This window comes from Balaenoptera physalus, assembly GCF_965194825.1.
Source record: "Balaenoptera physalus genome assembly, chromosome: 12".
Classification (NCBI taxonomy): Eukaryota; Metazoa; Chordata; class Mammalia; order Artiodactyla; family Balaenopteridae; genus Balaenoptera; species Balaenoptera physalus.
In genome coordinates this window covers 2723798-2740385 of record NC_138897.1, presented here as the reverse complement: position 1 = coordinate 2740385, position 16588 = coordinate 2723798, and the positions used below count along the sequence as shown (strand labels likewise).

The 16588-nt window shown below is 48.3% G+C and overlaps 1 protein-coding gene across 8 annotated transcripts in view; it reads right to left on the bottom strand.

Annotated features, from left to right (window-relative positions):
• MBP (myelin basic protein) overlaps window positions 1-16588 on the bottom strand; it is a 110458-nt gene that overhangs the window by 62606 nt on the left and 31264 nt on the right. For 5 of the 8 annotated variants that reach the window (XM_082417745.1, XM_082417747.1, XM_082417749.1 and 2 more), the window contains exons 1-2: window positions 8135-8221; window positions 326-413 (exon numbers count right to left, since the gene is read on the bottom strand). In XM_082417745.1, coding sequence (XP_082273871.1) covers window positions 326-413; window positions 8135-8206 — 160 coding nt within the window. In that variant the 5' untranslated portion in view covers window positions 8207-8221. Of the gene's footprint in view, window positions 1-325; window positions 414-8134; window positions 8222-16588 lie in introns of those variants that run through there. The other 3 variants (XM_082417746.1, XM_082417748.1, XM_082417752.1) reach the window with 1 other exon arrangement.

The following is a 16588-nucleotide window of genomic DNA, read 5'->3' as shown; positions in this document are numbered from 1 at the left end:
AGCATATAGCAAGCGAAAATCTGGGAAATGTCCGGGGTCTGTGGGTACAAAAAGGCATGCGAAACAAAACCAAAAGCAAAAACAAGATGAGGACGGCTACCATGGGCGGCCAGGGCGGTCCCATTGGGGAGAACGAATGGACGTTCCCAGAAGGCCAATGGAGTGGGCTTGGCCTCCAGGTTTCTATAGAGGCTGCATTTCTAATAATGAGAACAGATTCACGGATACTCACGTAATTAAAAAAATTAAGACCTTCTCCAAATGAGAATGTGTTTGCGCACGATTCTCATATGAAATCACATCTTCTAATTTTTATATTACGTACCAAACACGTCATTGTCTTCTGAGGTCTCCCGGGAAAGGTCACGAAGGTTTCTCTTTTTTTCAGATTCTCCTCTGTTAGTTTCACCATCCTGGGAAAAACAACACAACACAGCCCTTTCTTAAGATATAGTGTTTTATCAACAGGAAGCTTTAATGCGATCAAAGACATACATAGTATGCCGCACCAAATTGTTATTTGCACAGAAGCTTAAGAATTGGGTCTCTGAGGCCCATTTCCTGGACTTGACTCCAGGTGCCCCACCTGCTAGCTGGGTAACTTTGGGAAAACAATTGGAGTTTCCTCTAATTCGTTTGCTTAAGTGTGAAATGAGCGTCATAACTCAGAGGTTCTTGCTGTCTGATTAGGAAATTCCTGTGAATTGAAGATATTTTTAAGATTCTGGTTTCATCAGAGGAAAGGTAGAGAAGCCTTCCCATAACGCTGGGGAGATAATTCCAAGAAGAAACAGAAGGAGCGATGGCAACAAGCGAGCATCTTTGGACAGCTTGTGCGGACTCGTTGCTCTGATACACGCTTTGTGACACAATCCTTCTTCCCACTCATTTCTCCCTGGAGGTGTCAACCCGGGGACTCAAGCAGAGGGTGGACAGCAGCTGCAGAGTCGGAAGGCAGAGTGTCTCCGATGGGAATCCTGACGGGCTGACTTGCATCCAGGGTGCTGGAATGTCGCCCGTCTCCAGGGTGGTCGCCCCCTCAGCTCCCGGTCCTGCCCATTGACTCCCAGGAGCTAGCATGGGCTCCGCCACTGGGGTTGCTGGGACACCCCGGTCCAGCGTCTTCCCAGGAAGGAGATAAGCCAGCGGGAGCCAAGACCTGAGGTGTGGGCAGCTGGGGTGGAGGCCGGGATGCTCTCCAGGCAGTTCCTTGCTCTGGGAACACTTTGTGCTTTCAAGGAAAATTGTAGAATCTCTCTAAGGGAAACTCTCTCTCTTTTTGTTTTAAGAAGCGAATCATTCCTTTCAGGCTCAGAATAAATCCAGGCCCCATATGGGCTGGCTGTACGTGTTTAGCTTAAATTCCTTCAGCACTGCTCTCTAATCACATCTCAGAGATCTCAGCTGCCACCGGAGTGGGAGAGGGAAGCAGTGAGACCGTCCCGGCCAACAGCCCATCAGCCCAGGGCGGTGCGGGTGCTTCAGGGACCAGTACGCATGCGGGGAGGGTCAAATCTACTGGTATTTTCTGTGGCTAAAGAAATTCTCCTGCGTGTTCTTGTTATTTAAATCTGGTGATAAACTTTGTTTGAAACTGTTAAAGTACTGAAGTATCAACACCAGAAAAAATTGTGTGTGTGTGTATGTGTTTGTGTGTATACATGCGTACGTCTATGAGTGTGTGTGCCTGTGTGTATGCATGTGTAAGTGTGTATTGTTTGTACAAAGTAATAAGAAGTATATAAAAATAGTTCTTATTACTTTGTACTTACTATTCAGCATTTTTGGTTTATTTCTTAAAATAAACAAGGATCACAGTCTTGCTCTTGGCTGGATTTGGACAAGTAACAGACGATACTAGCAAAACATTGAAAGCTTACGGGATCAATGTAAAGAATATGAAGAAAAATGACAATCAGACTCATATAAACTGACTCATCTCAATGGCATGTCCCTTTTTATGCAGCGTCAGAACAGGATGGAGATATTCAGGCAAAAGTGTGACCTTAGCCCATCTAGACCAGGGCTTCTCAATGCTACATTATTGGTATTTTGGGCTGGATAAGCCTTGTTGTGGGGTAGAGGCTGTCCTGCGTGTCATGGGATGTTTAGCTCCCTCTTTGTCCTCTACCCAGGAGATGCTAGTAGCCCCTGCAGTTGTGACAAGAAATGTCTCTAGACATTGACAAATGTCCGGAGGATGGGGGGGGTCCCCTTGTTGAGAGCCACTGGTCTAGACAAAGAGAAGCAACAGAGAGGGGGTGAAAATCGTGAATCTGTTCACAAACATATAGGACGGTGATGAGTTTTTCATGAAGACATTTTGTGAGTCATCAAAACTCCACTTTTAAAGAATAATTTGAAAGCAGGGACCACATGACAAGGATTAGAGAATGACTGAGAATTAGATTTAATTTAGTCATTAAAGCAAGTGCTGCCTAGGCAACGGTTTCTTAGATGTGACACCAAAAGCACAAGCAGCAAAAGAAATAATGGATAAACTGGACTTTGTCAAAATTTGAAACTTCTGGGCTGCAAACGGTATTCAAGAAAGTGAAACGACAACCCAGAGAATAGGAGAAAATATTTGCAAATCATTTATCTGATAAGGGTCTAGTGTCCAGAATACATAAAGAGCTCCTACAACTAAACAACAAAAAGACAAATCACCCAATTAAAATAATTGGCCAAGGATCTGAATAGGCATTTCTAGAAAGAAGGCATATGAATGGCCAATAAACCCAGAAAAAGATGCTCATCATCACTACCCATTAAGGAAATGCAAATCAAAACCCACAAGACACTGCTGGATACAATAAAAAAACTGATAACAAGAATTGTTGGGAGGACGTGGAAGCCCTCGTACGCTGTAGTGAAATGGTGCAGCCGCTGCGGAAGAGACTCTGATGGCCCCTCAGAAACAGAGTCGCCATTTGACCCTGCAGATGCAGCCTCGGTACATACCCAAGAGAAGTGAAAACATATGTCCGTGCAAAAACTCATACACAAATGTTCATAGCAGCATGATCTGTGATACCAACAGGTGGAAACAACCCAAATGTCCACCAACTAATGAACGGGTAAGTAAAACGTGGCATTTTCCTACAATGGAATATTATTCAGCAGTAGAAAGTAATGAAGTATTGACATATTCTACAACACGGGTGAACCTTGAAAACATTATGTAAGTGAAAGAAGCCAGACACACACACACACACACACACACACACACATATACACATACCTGTTGTATGATTGCATATTTAAGAAATGTCCAGAATAGACAAATCTGTAGAGACTGAAAGTTATTAGTGGTGGTCTGGGGTTGCAGGTAGGGCGGGGTGGGAGGATGGCTAGAATGATTAACTTGAATAGATTTATGACTAAAGGCACTGAAAATGCTTCCCACTCAGCACTGTAGACTCCAGAGGAAAAGAGCCATGATGTTACAACTCTCAATGAGATGAGATTTCAAATCCAGGACTCCTTTTCTAGATTTGTCTGGAAAACATAGGAAGCATTTTTGATGATATGAGTATACGAAAATCCAGGATTTTTTAAAATTCAGAAGTTATATAAGAGAAACGAAAACATATGTCCACACAAAAACTTGTCTATGAGTTTTTGTTTATAGCAGAGTTCTTTATAATAGCTAAAAGGTGGAAACAACCCAACTGCCCATCAATGGATGAATGGATACACAAAATGTGGTATATCCATACAAAGAGATATTATTGACCTTAAAAAAGAATGAAGCACTGACACAGGCTACAACATGGGTGACCATTGAAAACATTACGCTACGTGAAAGAAGCCAGACAGAAAAGACCACATATTACATGATTACATTCACACAGAATGTCCGGAATAGGGAAATCTAGAGACAGAAAGTCGATTAGTGGTTGCTTAGGGCTGCAGGCTGGGAGGCTGGTCCCGGGGGGGCACGGGTGACAGCAGAAGAGTGCAGTTCCTTTGTGAGGTGATGAAAATGTTCTAAAATTGATTGTTGTGATGGTTCCACGTATCTATGACCAAACTAAAAAAGCACCAAATTGTACACGTTAAATGGGTAAATTGTATGGCATGTGACTCACATCTCAATAAAGATATTTTAAAAAACATAAATGCTTCATTTGCAGGTAGTTAAAATGAAACGTTGTAGCATCACTAAAGGAAGTTTAGAACTACCTGCTTGAGGTGCTTGTGAAGCCATTATCTTGGATTAGGAAATGGTCCTTTTACTACTTAGTTTAAAAGCTACACTCTCTGCAAGACCATTTGGTAGCGTAATTAAGATCGCAGTGTTCTTTAAATAATGAACACAAAGAAAGGAGCTCAGGACTTTATTTTCAACACTGGTCACAGCAAAATAAGTATTAACTAGTGTCACAGTAAAACTGTTTATTGAGACCTGTTACGTAACTGGACGTTCTAACATCTATTTTAGGAACACAAATATCCTGCTATTTATTCCTGGAAGTTACTGCTCCATCAGCTGTTTAAGTAGAAAAAGAAGGATGGTGACCAAGGAAGGGCATGGGGTGGTGGGAGAGAGGGCAGTGGGCTTTGTTCCGTGTATCTCTTTTACTAAAAAGAGTCTGATGGTCCTGTGAATGGAAAGTTTAAATAAAATGCACTTAAAGATAATTCACAGAAGGGCATTCATTCAGTTCGAAAAGATATTCTACATTACTGAAAACAGAAGAAGGCAGTGGAAAACTCTGCTTTTCTTAATTTGAAAGTAAATGCATTTCCTTTAGTTTTATAGAATGAAAACCTCTCCTACTTAATTTCCCTGAACACATCACCCTATGCCTACACATGGGTATTTAACTGCTTCCTGTAATGCAGACACGGTAGAAGGGGCAAAAGTCTAGTAATGGGAGATGAATCTTTGCTCAAAGGAAAAACACGTTGATATATCAGAGTCTGACCATTTTTCTGAATATATACCTCAGCTCTGCCAATCTCTTCAACCTCCTCCGTTTCCTGTTTCACTGTAAAATGGGCATAATGATACCGTCTATCTCACGGGGTTATTCTGAACGCGAAATGGGTCCATACGTGTAGTGATTGTAACAGTGTCTGACCCTCAGCTAGCACTGTCAGTGCCGGACATCATCATGATTTATTTTACTCTTATGCATCTTCTGATCACTTTCCACATTTTAGTAGAGGTGGAAATAAAATCTTAAGTAAAAATCAGGTTTTAAGGTGCATGTCAATGCAATCAGGTTGAGAAGTGAAAGAAAAAGAGATTTCACAGCAAACTCTGATTGTACCTGAGTTCTGGTTCCCTTGCTCGAAAGGAACAAACTCGTTTTGCAAAATGGAATTGTCACTTGCCTCTGCAGGTGCTTTTCTTCGTAGCTGAGTTCTGTACCTGTGACCACCTAGGCGAATCACCGAAACAGAAACCTGCTCGGACTCGTTCCAGGAGCTAGAGAAACAGTCAGGCCAAAGCTGGTTTCCACCCGTTCAAGGTCGGGAACTTGATTAAGAGACCAAGTGCATCTCAGGAATATCATACACACAGTGCTGATAGATGCCGACCACCGAGACCAATACGATCAATTCCTCAAAAGTGTGCGTGCGACATTCTCTGCAAATGCATTCAGGGGAAATTTGGTTCTTCAGGCCACAGACCTTCTCTTGCTCCATAATTGACAATATAATCAAGTCAGAGTATAGTTAGGAGAAGATACAAAAAATATTTTGAAAAACCTCTTTATGGAAGGTCAGGTGGCAACTAAATTGTCCAGGAAAATGCAGATCAAATGGGTTTCTCCGTATATTAATGAAACCATCCTTTTATTTTAAGTACCATAGGAATTGTGACCTAAAACAATCATGCTCAGTCTCCTAATGTTTTAGAGCATGCTTATATGCTCAAGAACAAAATCATAAAATCAAAGGTCGATTTTCTCTTAAACACTGAAAGAAAGGCGAGAAAGGCAAAAGATACAATGTTCCTAAGCAGAGTAAGTAACTAAATATTTTGTATTCCAATAATGAACTGAGAGGAATCTCTTATTAAGAATGGCTCACCAAAAAGCAGCATTATAAACTCCTGGACTATATTCTATAAATACCACGTCATATTTCACCTTGAAAAACACTGCCATAAACCTCTTTTTAAAAGACTAAAATTGTCACAAAGTAGAATAGAATAAAAAAAAGATTTTCTGTGGGACGCTGCCCACCAGCAGCTGGAAGAGGCAGGAAGGACTCCTCCCTCGAGCCTTCAGAGGGAGCACGGCCCAGCCGACACCTTGATTTTAGACCTCTGGCCTCCAGAACGGTGAGAAAATGAGTTTCCGTTGCTTTAAGCCACCCCGTGTGTGATGATGTGTCACGGCAACCACGGGAAGCTAGGACGATGTGCCTGGAAGCTGCACTATCTTTCAGGCTGGAAGGTACCACCGCACCGTGCCTCTCAGGAATACTTTCCTTGTGGCACGGATGCAGCTTGGAGGGTCTGGCTGCAGCATCTGCCTGAAACACCTACGGCAGGTGACTACAGGACCGCTCCAGGCCCTCATCCCTTCGCGCCGGACCCTGGACACCTCCGCCTGCAGGGCAACGTGATTCCCCAGGTGTGGGGGGCAGCTGCTTAGCTGGGTCTCTGGCGTCCACCCTACAGCCAGGTATTTCCTTCCAGACACAACAGCACGGCCGGCATGCTTCCAAACCTCGGCAGGCTTTCCTGAATACGAGCTGCAGCTCTCCTGCAGCAGTTGAACACGAGGCAGTGTGTCCGGGGGGCCGTAGTGCTGTCCCACTGTCTCTCACCTCACGGGACGCTGCGGTGGCAGCTGGCCAAGAGGCCTTCGCCATTGCAAAGGAGGCTGCAGACATGGGGTCAGATCTTAAAGCTTGGCCTGCGCTTGCCTGAGGCTGAGATGAACCACTTCTCTCCTTTTCCAAAGAAAACCACCATTTATCAGAGCAGGCATCCCCTGCCACCCTCGGCGACGGTCCCCTCTCCAGAGTACCATTTGCATCAGCTGACGAACACGCTCTTAAAACTCCAACGTCAAAAGCAAAACGGCCCCGATTGGCTTCCATGCCCTTGCCAGCTGCGCCCTGGGTCTGGCTCCTCTTCTCTGCACAGCTTCTCAAGGAGGTTTCTGGGCCACTGTTGCCAGTCTCCTTCCCCAATACTAATCGGGTCTCACTGCCACCATGCCACCAAAGCATCTCTGGCCCCGGAAAGCAGGGACCCCGGGCTGCTTCTTCCAATGGTCGACCCTCCATCCTTTTCTGACCTGGACTCAGTGCTATTTGACCCGTGAAATGCTTCTAGCACTCCCTGCCGGACCCAACGACGCGTGTCCATCCCCTCACCTCGTGGCTGCCCCATCCTGGTCTCCCTTGCGGGGGCCGCTCACCCTCCTGGTCCCAAATGTTGAAGTCCAGGGCTCAGCCTGGGGTTCCTCTCTAAACCCGTCTCCTTAGTTGATCTGAGACTTATGAATCCTGGACGTCTCTGCCGACGCTTTTTGCAAGGTGAGCACCTAAGGGGCACCTCAAGCTCGCGGCGATTTTTCACCTGTTTGTTTCGCTAACCTACCCTGCCCACGCTTCCTCACCTGTGCACAGGCGTACCCCTGACGCCCAGGCCCCAACCCTTCATCCCCTTCTCTCTCTGACGCCCAGTTCATCGGCAAATCCTACCAGCTCTCACTTCAAAGGTAACTGGAACTTGACCATTTCTCAAGGCATCTACCTTCGCCCCCGGCCGGGCACCATCATCTCTCAGAAGGACAGTTCCCGGGGCTTCCTGACAGCCAGCTAGGCCCTCTGTGATCTAGGCCTTTCCCTGCCTACCTGGCCTCCTATCTTACCCCCTCCAGCCCTGCCTCTCCCGATGCACCAAGGAAGTGGCTGGCTCAGTTTCTGCACGTGCGATATCCTCCACCTGGAACATCTGTCCCCAGAGAGCCACGTGGCTCCCACCCTCCACTTTCCCGGCCTTTGCTCTATGTTGCCCCATCACGGTGGCTCCCTGGCAGCCCTCACCCCTGCCCTCCTTAGCCGCCAACCCCGCATATTTCTTCTGAGCCCTAACACCATCTGAAGTACCTAATTCACATGTTGATGTGTTTATTATCTGTCTCCCCAGTTAAAATACCTGCCGGTGTGGGCAGTCACTGCCGCGGGGCCCTGGTGAGCAGATACGACCGATGGGACCTGCTTTCGACATTCTAGATACTTTCCTGGTTCCTGGGAGGCACCTGCGTTCCAGAAAAGGAAGTGCAACGGAATGTGACTCTACATTAATAAGTTGCCTCCTGACACCTTTTATTTCTTTTTTTAACATCTTTATTGGAGTGTAATTGCTTTACAGTGTTGTGTTCGTTGCTGCTGTATAGCAATTTGAATCAGTTATATGTATATACATATAACCCCATACCTCCCCCCTCTTGGGTCTCCCTCCCACCCTCCCTATCCCAGCCCTCTAGGTGGTCACAAAGCACCGAGCTGATCTCCCTGTGCTATGCAGCTGCTTCCCACTAGCTAGCTATTTTACATTTGGTAGGTGACACCTTTTATTTTTACTTAATCAAAGGGAGGCAATTTGGGGGGATGTATTTAAAGAAGTTTCCTTCCCTAAAGGTATTTCCAGCAGAAGTAACCAGCCCCAGCATGGTGTGAAGTTCACTACCAAGATCAACTTGGACGCCGTGCACTGAGCAGATGCCACATAAGCTGACCCTGGGGTGATGGCACCCACTGGCCGTGCAGTGTCCAGTGCCCTGGGACATGTGGGTGCCAGTGGGTCAGTCTCCGTTCCCACAGGGTTTGCATTCCAGGGTGAGGAGGCAAAACCAGCCAGAGAAGGAAAATGAACCCAATGGTTTGGGTGGGACGACAGCTCGAAGAGAGTAAGGTGAGCCGCTGGAAGAGAGGGGCCGGGCGGCGAGGGTGGAGGGCAGGGGGGCAGGGCAGCAGGTACGGGTGGCAGAGGCCAGGCCCCCCAGATGTGGAGACAGCATGCGGCTTTGCCAGCAAGGACACGTCTCAGACTGATTCCTGAAAGAGGCAAATTCCTACCCAAACAGTCGAAACCAACATTTAAGTTCGCCTTTTACTTTTAAATTTCAAGATGTTGGTATTTTGTTAAGCGACTTAATGCAGCTCTGAAACAGTAGAGTGTGAATGCACGCACGTCTGTGAATAACCCAGGCTGCAGTCTTCCTCACTCGCCACGGGTAATTAATGTAACTACCAAATTGCCTTATCTATTTACTGACGGCTTGTGTTTGGTTACATATGACTTGTGCTAAAGCATAATTTAGGACGTATTGAACAACAGAGTCTGTTTTGCAAGTATCAAAAGCCACAGAAACAATAATGAATTTTATCGAGGCTTTTGTTTAACTGTATGATAATCAAATTAATGTGGATACCAAATCTCAATTAGGAGAGTGGTGTGTTAGAATCATCCAAGTGCAGAGCATGGGCTGAGCCTGAGAACGTGTCCACACAGCTGCCGATGGGCACTTTGCAGTGCTGGAGGCTGGCGGGTGAAAAAATGCCACACACTCAAACACACACACACACTGACAAACACAGAAAGATAAATTTTCACAAATGTATTCCAGCCTATAAAATCTCTCACTTCCAAATTTAAAGTTTTAAAACCATGTTGCCTTAGGACTCCCCTGGTGGCGCAATGGTTAAGAATCCACCTGCCAATGCAGGGCACACGGGTTCGAGCCCTGGTCCGGAAAGATCCCACATGCCACGGAGCAACTAAGCCTGTGCGCCACAACTACTGAGCCTGTGCTCTAGAGCCCGCGAGCCATACCTACTGAGTCCATGTGCCACAACTACCGAAGACCATGCGCCTAGAGCCTGTGCTCCACAGCAAGAGAAGCCACCGCAATGAGAAGACCGCACACCGCAACGAAGAGAAGCCCCCGCTTGCTGCAACTAGAGAAAGCACACGCGCAGCAACGAAGACCCAACGCAGCCAAAAACAAATAATAAATAAATAAATAAAAGCAATCATTTAAAAAAAAAGTTAACCAAAAAGACCATATTGCCTTAGTAATGAGTGAGAAAAGACAGGAAGCATCATTCTGAAACCTGGATTTTTAGGTTTTGTTTCATTTAAAACATTGTAAGAGGGTTTGATTAAATATTAAAAAAGTTCTTCCTTAATAACAAAACAAACACAGAGTCTTCATACGCGGTGACACGCTTTTCACTCTCAGAGTCTGAAATAAACTTGTCTTCAAAGATAAAATTACATGGTGGCCTTTCTGAAATTACCTGGCAGGGGATGAGAAATGGCCGGGAGCCTTCATGGGCACACCCAGCGGCGAGCCCTGAAACGACTGGAGCTTAAAACAATCCGCCACCTAAGCCCTTTCCCCAGCCCGTCAACCTGAACCACCTACGGGAGGGCACTACTTTCCACTCCCAGCAAATCTAACTCATCCACCCCCTGGAAAGGAGAGTTTCCATCTAAACACGTTCATTCATGTCAGTAGGAATTCAAGAATACATATCTGCTGTGCCATCCTTGGAATCATGTTCTCAATCAAATATAAACCCCAAACGGAGCCTGAAAACTATTTCACGTAAAGCGTATCCATTGTGAGCTCAAATACTTCCCCAGCTTAAAAAAAAAACTATTAATTGAAGTCAGCGCTGCCTCTGCTTGTTCTGTGCTGCGCATCTGATGACAGGCCAACATTTCTGGCCTCCCTTCCCCCGTCCTGTCAGCTCTCATAAGTGATTTAGCGTTACAGACGCGGGGACAGAGGAATCAGGGGCTATGACAGGGTGAGGGAAGGAATGCGGAAGGAACGCTTTGAGTCCCGCTGAAAACAAGACGATGAACGCGTGTGTTCCAGGGTCACCGGATTCCACGTGATCAGCTGCCCGGGGCCCAAGAACATGATGTAAGGATAGAAGCCTCGTGTGTGGGTGGCTTGAATATCCAAGAGCCGTCCCCTCGGGGGCACGGTCCACTGTTGCTGTAGTTTTACCCAGAGAATGATTTTATTGTCACGTCATTTATAAAGTTAATGACCAGTGTTAAACATATCACTTCTATTGAACGACTTTCCTGGCCCAAAGTCAGCTGCTTGCAAGGTTGGTCACGGTTTCTGATAAAAACTAAGTTGGCGAACTAACTCCCAACCCTAATAAACCCTATAATAAATAGGGTGAAAGGACACAGAAGTTGCACATCTCACGAGAGTCCGAGGCCCCTGGGGTTTTCAAACCCTCAACCCTAAGTCGGAGGCCTCAAGGTCCCCGCAGACTGACTGCTGGGGCCCTTCCCTTAGCAGCTGAGCCGGGAGGGGCCCCCGAGCAGGGGTCCACGAGGCCATCCCTAGGATGGGGAGGGGCTGGGCCTGGGCCAGGGACGGGGCGGAGTGAAGCCGGGCCTGGAGGCAGCGGGCAAGTTCATAAATCACGTGCTGCTGTGTGGCCTGCCCGCTGGATTTATGCTGCCTGGGGCACCGCTTCATAATCGCCCCATTATTTTTATTAAGGCTTGTTGAGGGGCCGGGGTCTGCTGGCTAATTACACCCCTGTCTTTACTACTCACTCACATGTGTGTCTGTGAGGCCTGTTGCCACCTGACTGACAAAGGTGTGAGTGCCCTCAGTTTACCAGAGGAAGCAAAATGCCCACTCTCAGTCCTTAGAAATCAGAATCAAGCTAGGGTCGTGCTTTCTGTGCAGAACCGTGATGAGAGACTTTGTCTTTAGTATCTTCCAAGAGCAAGTCAGTGCTGACTCAGCACATTCGAGAACCTGCTGTGAAGGTAGACTTAGTGAGACCGTGCTCGCCTGCGGGTGAGAAATGCTGCATCTCCAACATGGTAATCTTCATCATCCCCCGGGGGCACCGCAGCCATCCCTCGGGGCACAGACAGCCCCCCTTCAGAGGCGGCCCTGGGTTCTTAAATACAAACGCGATTTCACAAACCAACCCGGAATGAGAGGTTTCATTTTATATTCTCGTGGCTCGTTCTCAAGTCAGGGACAGACCCCACGTTGATTTCTCCATGACTGTAACCAGAAGGTTACTGATTCTGGGAAGCCTCTTTAAAAGGATGCATTTTCTACACTGTTTTATTTCTCTTTTTAGAAGCTCACTGAAAGTCTTCTGGAGGCACTAAGCAAGTCAGGTGGGTAGGCGTCTGTGTGTGCATGAAACTCAGAAGCAGTTAAGATAAATGCATGCTGTTTGCAACGCGCGTTTCCCAACCCTGCAGCAGGTGGCCCCCTTCGGAGGGAGCCGTAAGTAAGCAACGGGGCCGTGAGACCCTCCCAGCCAAGGGAGGTGAGTGAGGGCAAGACCTGCTCCACCTGCTGGAGCTCACGGCTCACAGCGCTGTCCTCTGCAGTTGCTGGTATTTATAAGGGTGTGTTTCCAGAGGATTTTACCTTCTGAACTCAATGCTCACTTTTGTACGCAATCATACGACTTTGAGAAAGACCCAGTTTTTGTCCTTAACAAGAATTGGAGCTGATGCCTATCAGGCAGGGTTCTGGGGACCCTAGAACTAGGAGGACACCCCAAGCACCCAGTGGAACTGCACTGCGCCTCAAAACACATGGCTATTTAAATCTAAAGTTTAAGGATTTGGTTCTTCTGTTGTACCAATCACATTAGCCACGTGTGTCACGTGACCGCCCTCTTGGGCAGCAGGGGCACGAGGCAGAAGGTCCTGCGGGACGGCGCTGCAGCGGAGAGTCCGCAGTGCGTAACGGACGCATGGCAGCTATTGGTACAGCGCACCATCTGCCTATCGGAAGGCGGTTTAATGCTGTGCAGTTGAGGTGAAGGGGAATTCTTTATGGGTGTGTGCGAGAGATAGCGATGGAGATACAGATAGAGATGGAGGGAGAGACAGACAGACAGACAGAGAAAGGACTCTGCGACTGTTGAAGACAGATACAAGGGAAAGTCCGCCTGCACCTTGCAATCTAAGGCCTTACTAGATGCTGACTAGGTCTTTTCATGTATCCGACTAGATTGGTGAGTGTCTGCAGGGAAATACCTTCTACTTTTCAGCCCCCTAAACTTTGAAACGTATATTATTTGATTAACTTAAGTACCTGAGTTCTCAAAAAAAATTGTTCATGGAAGCGGCCTAAGAAAATGGAATGACACATGTATGGGTCTAACAGTTGCCAACACACTGCAAAATCAAATCAGAAACGTTAAATTTCCAGGTGGATTCCCTGCTCGAAGACACGGCAGCCCCATCAGGTGGGTCTGGGCGACTGGACGGAAGTGAGTTTCTTGGCAAACCCGCTTCCCATTCTGCGAAGTAGCCGTGGTGACGGCGGTTGGTTCTAACAAGGAACTGCAGGAGGAAGCGTGATGTGGGGCGAAAGCAACGCTGGATTTGGGGTTTGAAGGGCCCACCTGTGCCGTTTGCAGCGCGGGGCGTGTGGACGACACCCTGCCCTGGCCTGGGGCCCACAGGTGAAGGCCGCCAGCAGCCAGCCGGCCTGGAGCCGGCGGTGTCGGGGGCGCCCTGGACACCCGGACGGGCTGTGCACTTAGGGTCCCCCAAACAGCAGCACGGGGGGCGGCGGGGGACAAGGGCACAATATCCGCGAGCAGCCCTCACAGCACTTAATTTCCACGTGGGAGGACAGAGGATGGCACGGAGCTGGCCGTGGTAGGAAGATTCCTCCTTCCCGAGGCTGGCGTGAAAAGCACGGGGCCTCCTGAACGAGGGAGACTGCTGACAACATGCCACACTTGGGGCAACAGGACGCAGGATTACAGTTCTGCAGAGGAGTGAAGCCCCGGGGGGAAAATGTCAGCCTGTCCCACAGCTGGGACGTCAGACGTTTTGAAGGAAACGTATTTTCCCGTCAAATCTACATTTTCCATCTCCATGCTGGTGGCCAGGGCTGAGCTACTGAGTGCCTCTGTGTATATGTGCAAACTACACCTCTCATGCCTCAGAGCGTTGCCGGTACAGCTTCCCAGGGGCTCATCAGACAGCGGGGTCCGTGATGAGTAAATACGAGAACGGCTTCCCCGGGGCGTGATTATCCCCGGAGACGCGCCCAGCACACACTGGGCTTTGAAGAACAGCTCAGATAGCGAACCAAGTTAATCGGAAACACAAAACAGACTAACAAGTTACTCCCCGCTGCAAAATCAGACACGAGTCTAAATTCTGCAATTGCTCTCAGACCTTGTTTTTCAGTGTGGTATCTTTTTTCTTAAGCTGATTAAATAGAAAACTCCAGAAACATGGCTGGGCGCCTTTGGAGAAACTTTGTGAGCCAGATACCACTGCCAAGAAAAGTATAGAGATCCCACAGGTGAAAAGCAGGCTTTCAAAATTATTATTGTTAGATTTTTGAAAATTGCAATAGATCATCACTTGATTTCACTCATTTTGGAAAATCTGTGGGGATGCCAATATAAACTACTCTTTGTTTCTTATGTTTCCTGGTGGTAACGCTTCTGACTAGCAATGGCCTCACTAGTTTCGTATGAAAACTTCTTGAAGTTCATTCCCGTGTGGACTGAGGTCAGTGCTCAAACAAGAAAATTAAACAAAGCTGAAGAATTCAGGTGAGAAGAAATAGTTCAGGGACGCTGGAAATCCCACTCGCTCAAGGTCAGTAGGAAATTTGGAAGCAGGAGAGGCAGAGTCCCCAGGGACCAGCCCTCTTCCAGAACCTTCCACTGACCCCTGCCAGGCAGCACTAGTAAGCCCCAGGTGACAGGTGTTGAGGTGGATTCTGAAGGTCCTGGTCTGTAGGTGCTGGGAGCCCCGGTTCTCCACACTTGACACTTGGGCGGGGCCTGAGTGTCCGCCAGGGCAGCTGTCAGCTCTGCCCGCCTCGGACCCCTCTCTCTCCCTGAACCCTTCCCATCTGTGGCTCTCCCGATTTTCCTCTTACCTCTCTGATATCGGTCTCTGCTGGGGAGTCTTTTTCCTCTGCACAACAAAAAATGGCACGAAAGCTCTTTCCCGCAGGACATTCGTTGCTGCTCTGGGAGATGTCGTCAGAAATCACGGTGTTTAGGGCACCCACGGGTTCAGGAGGGAAGCAGCTTACAATTGCTGAGCATAGGCGACAGGCCTGGGGCCAGGGCCGTCCTGCCGAGCCAAAGTTATCTCTATGTAGCCAGAAAGTATTCTGACTTGTGCCAGTAAGTTCCAAGGCCGTCCAGCATGGTGTCAGAAATGGAAACACCAATGGAATGTCTAAGGGGCCACTGGCCCTCCCCTCAGTGACGCAAATTTCATCAAAAAGGATGCCTCTTCCCAGCAATCACTGTGAGGGGGACACTTTGATTGACAGGCAGAGTCAGGCTGTGGAAATGGTGGGGCTGGTACCTGGGGGACTCAGAATCCACAGCCTTTGGAGGGGCCGAAACTGGGAGAGATTTGCAGAAAGGGATTGTATAATGGGTGCCCCAGGTCAAATCCTGTTTACAGTATTTAAACATTTTGCCCGTGTTTCCCTGATCCCGAGGACACAGGGAAGGACCACTCCTGGTCTTTCCCTCTGCTCCTTGCAGCCTGTTCTCCACGCTGGTTAAAGACCATCAGGCAGGCCAGGGCCCCCGGTCCCCACGGTTTCCCTCCTGTATCCCGTCATTGCGCTGGGCACAGGGTCAGAACTCTGCTGGTCTCTCCAATCTGACTGGGAGCTACTCTGACAGAAGATGCATGACCTTTTCTCTTAAAACAGCAGCAAGAATAAGAACATTAGGAACGGAAGCAGCAAGAGCACACAGGACTTGCTGGGTACCAGGCATCGCTCTGTGTGTTACATCCTTCGGCTCACGTAATGTTCACCATCTTCTCATCTCCGTAGCCAACGAGGGAACCGAAGCCCAGGGGCGTGAAGTAACTGCCCCAGGTCACCTGACAGCTGGTGGGGAAGCCAGGCTTTTGTCACCGAGTCCAGCCCAGTCCTACGCAGGGGAGGTGCTTAATAAAAGTCTGCACCTGCCTATGGATGGGTGAATGGATGTAGGAATAAGTAAAGATTTGAGACACTTTCAGTGCTAAACAGCTAACTTACTTGTGAACTCTGAAGGGACAGAGTGCACACATGAGTTAGAACAGCCTGCCTCTTGTTAGAGAAAACTGGGGGCAACTCAAAGTGACGAGTGTCCTGACGTGTCTGTGGGAGCACCATGAAGCACCTGGTGTGGAGTCCGGGGCTGACTCCCAGGTCGGACCCTGCAAGGTGCCCCAGAGGCTTGGGGGTGATTCAGGGGAGGGCAGAGGAAGCCGCGAGACCAGGAGGCACTCCCGATGCCCTAAACGGTCTCTGGATTTGGGCAGATTTAAAAAGGACGCTCCTGCTTTCTCCTTTGCACCGGACTTTCACTCATCACTACCCTTGCTCTGCGGTTACTGGTCCAGCCAGGGTACAGAGGGCAGCCATTCATCCACACCCCTCGCCAGCCCCTCCCGCCCCCTCCTGCTTCTCCTCCTCAACCCCAGCTCGCTCCATCCGAGGGCAAAATCAGACCCATCATCATCTCTCAACGGACAATACTGGTCATTCACAATTTCTCTTTCCTCTTCATCGGGCGATGGAGGAGAGGCACGGTGGGTGGG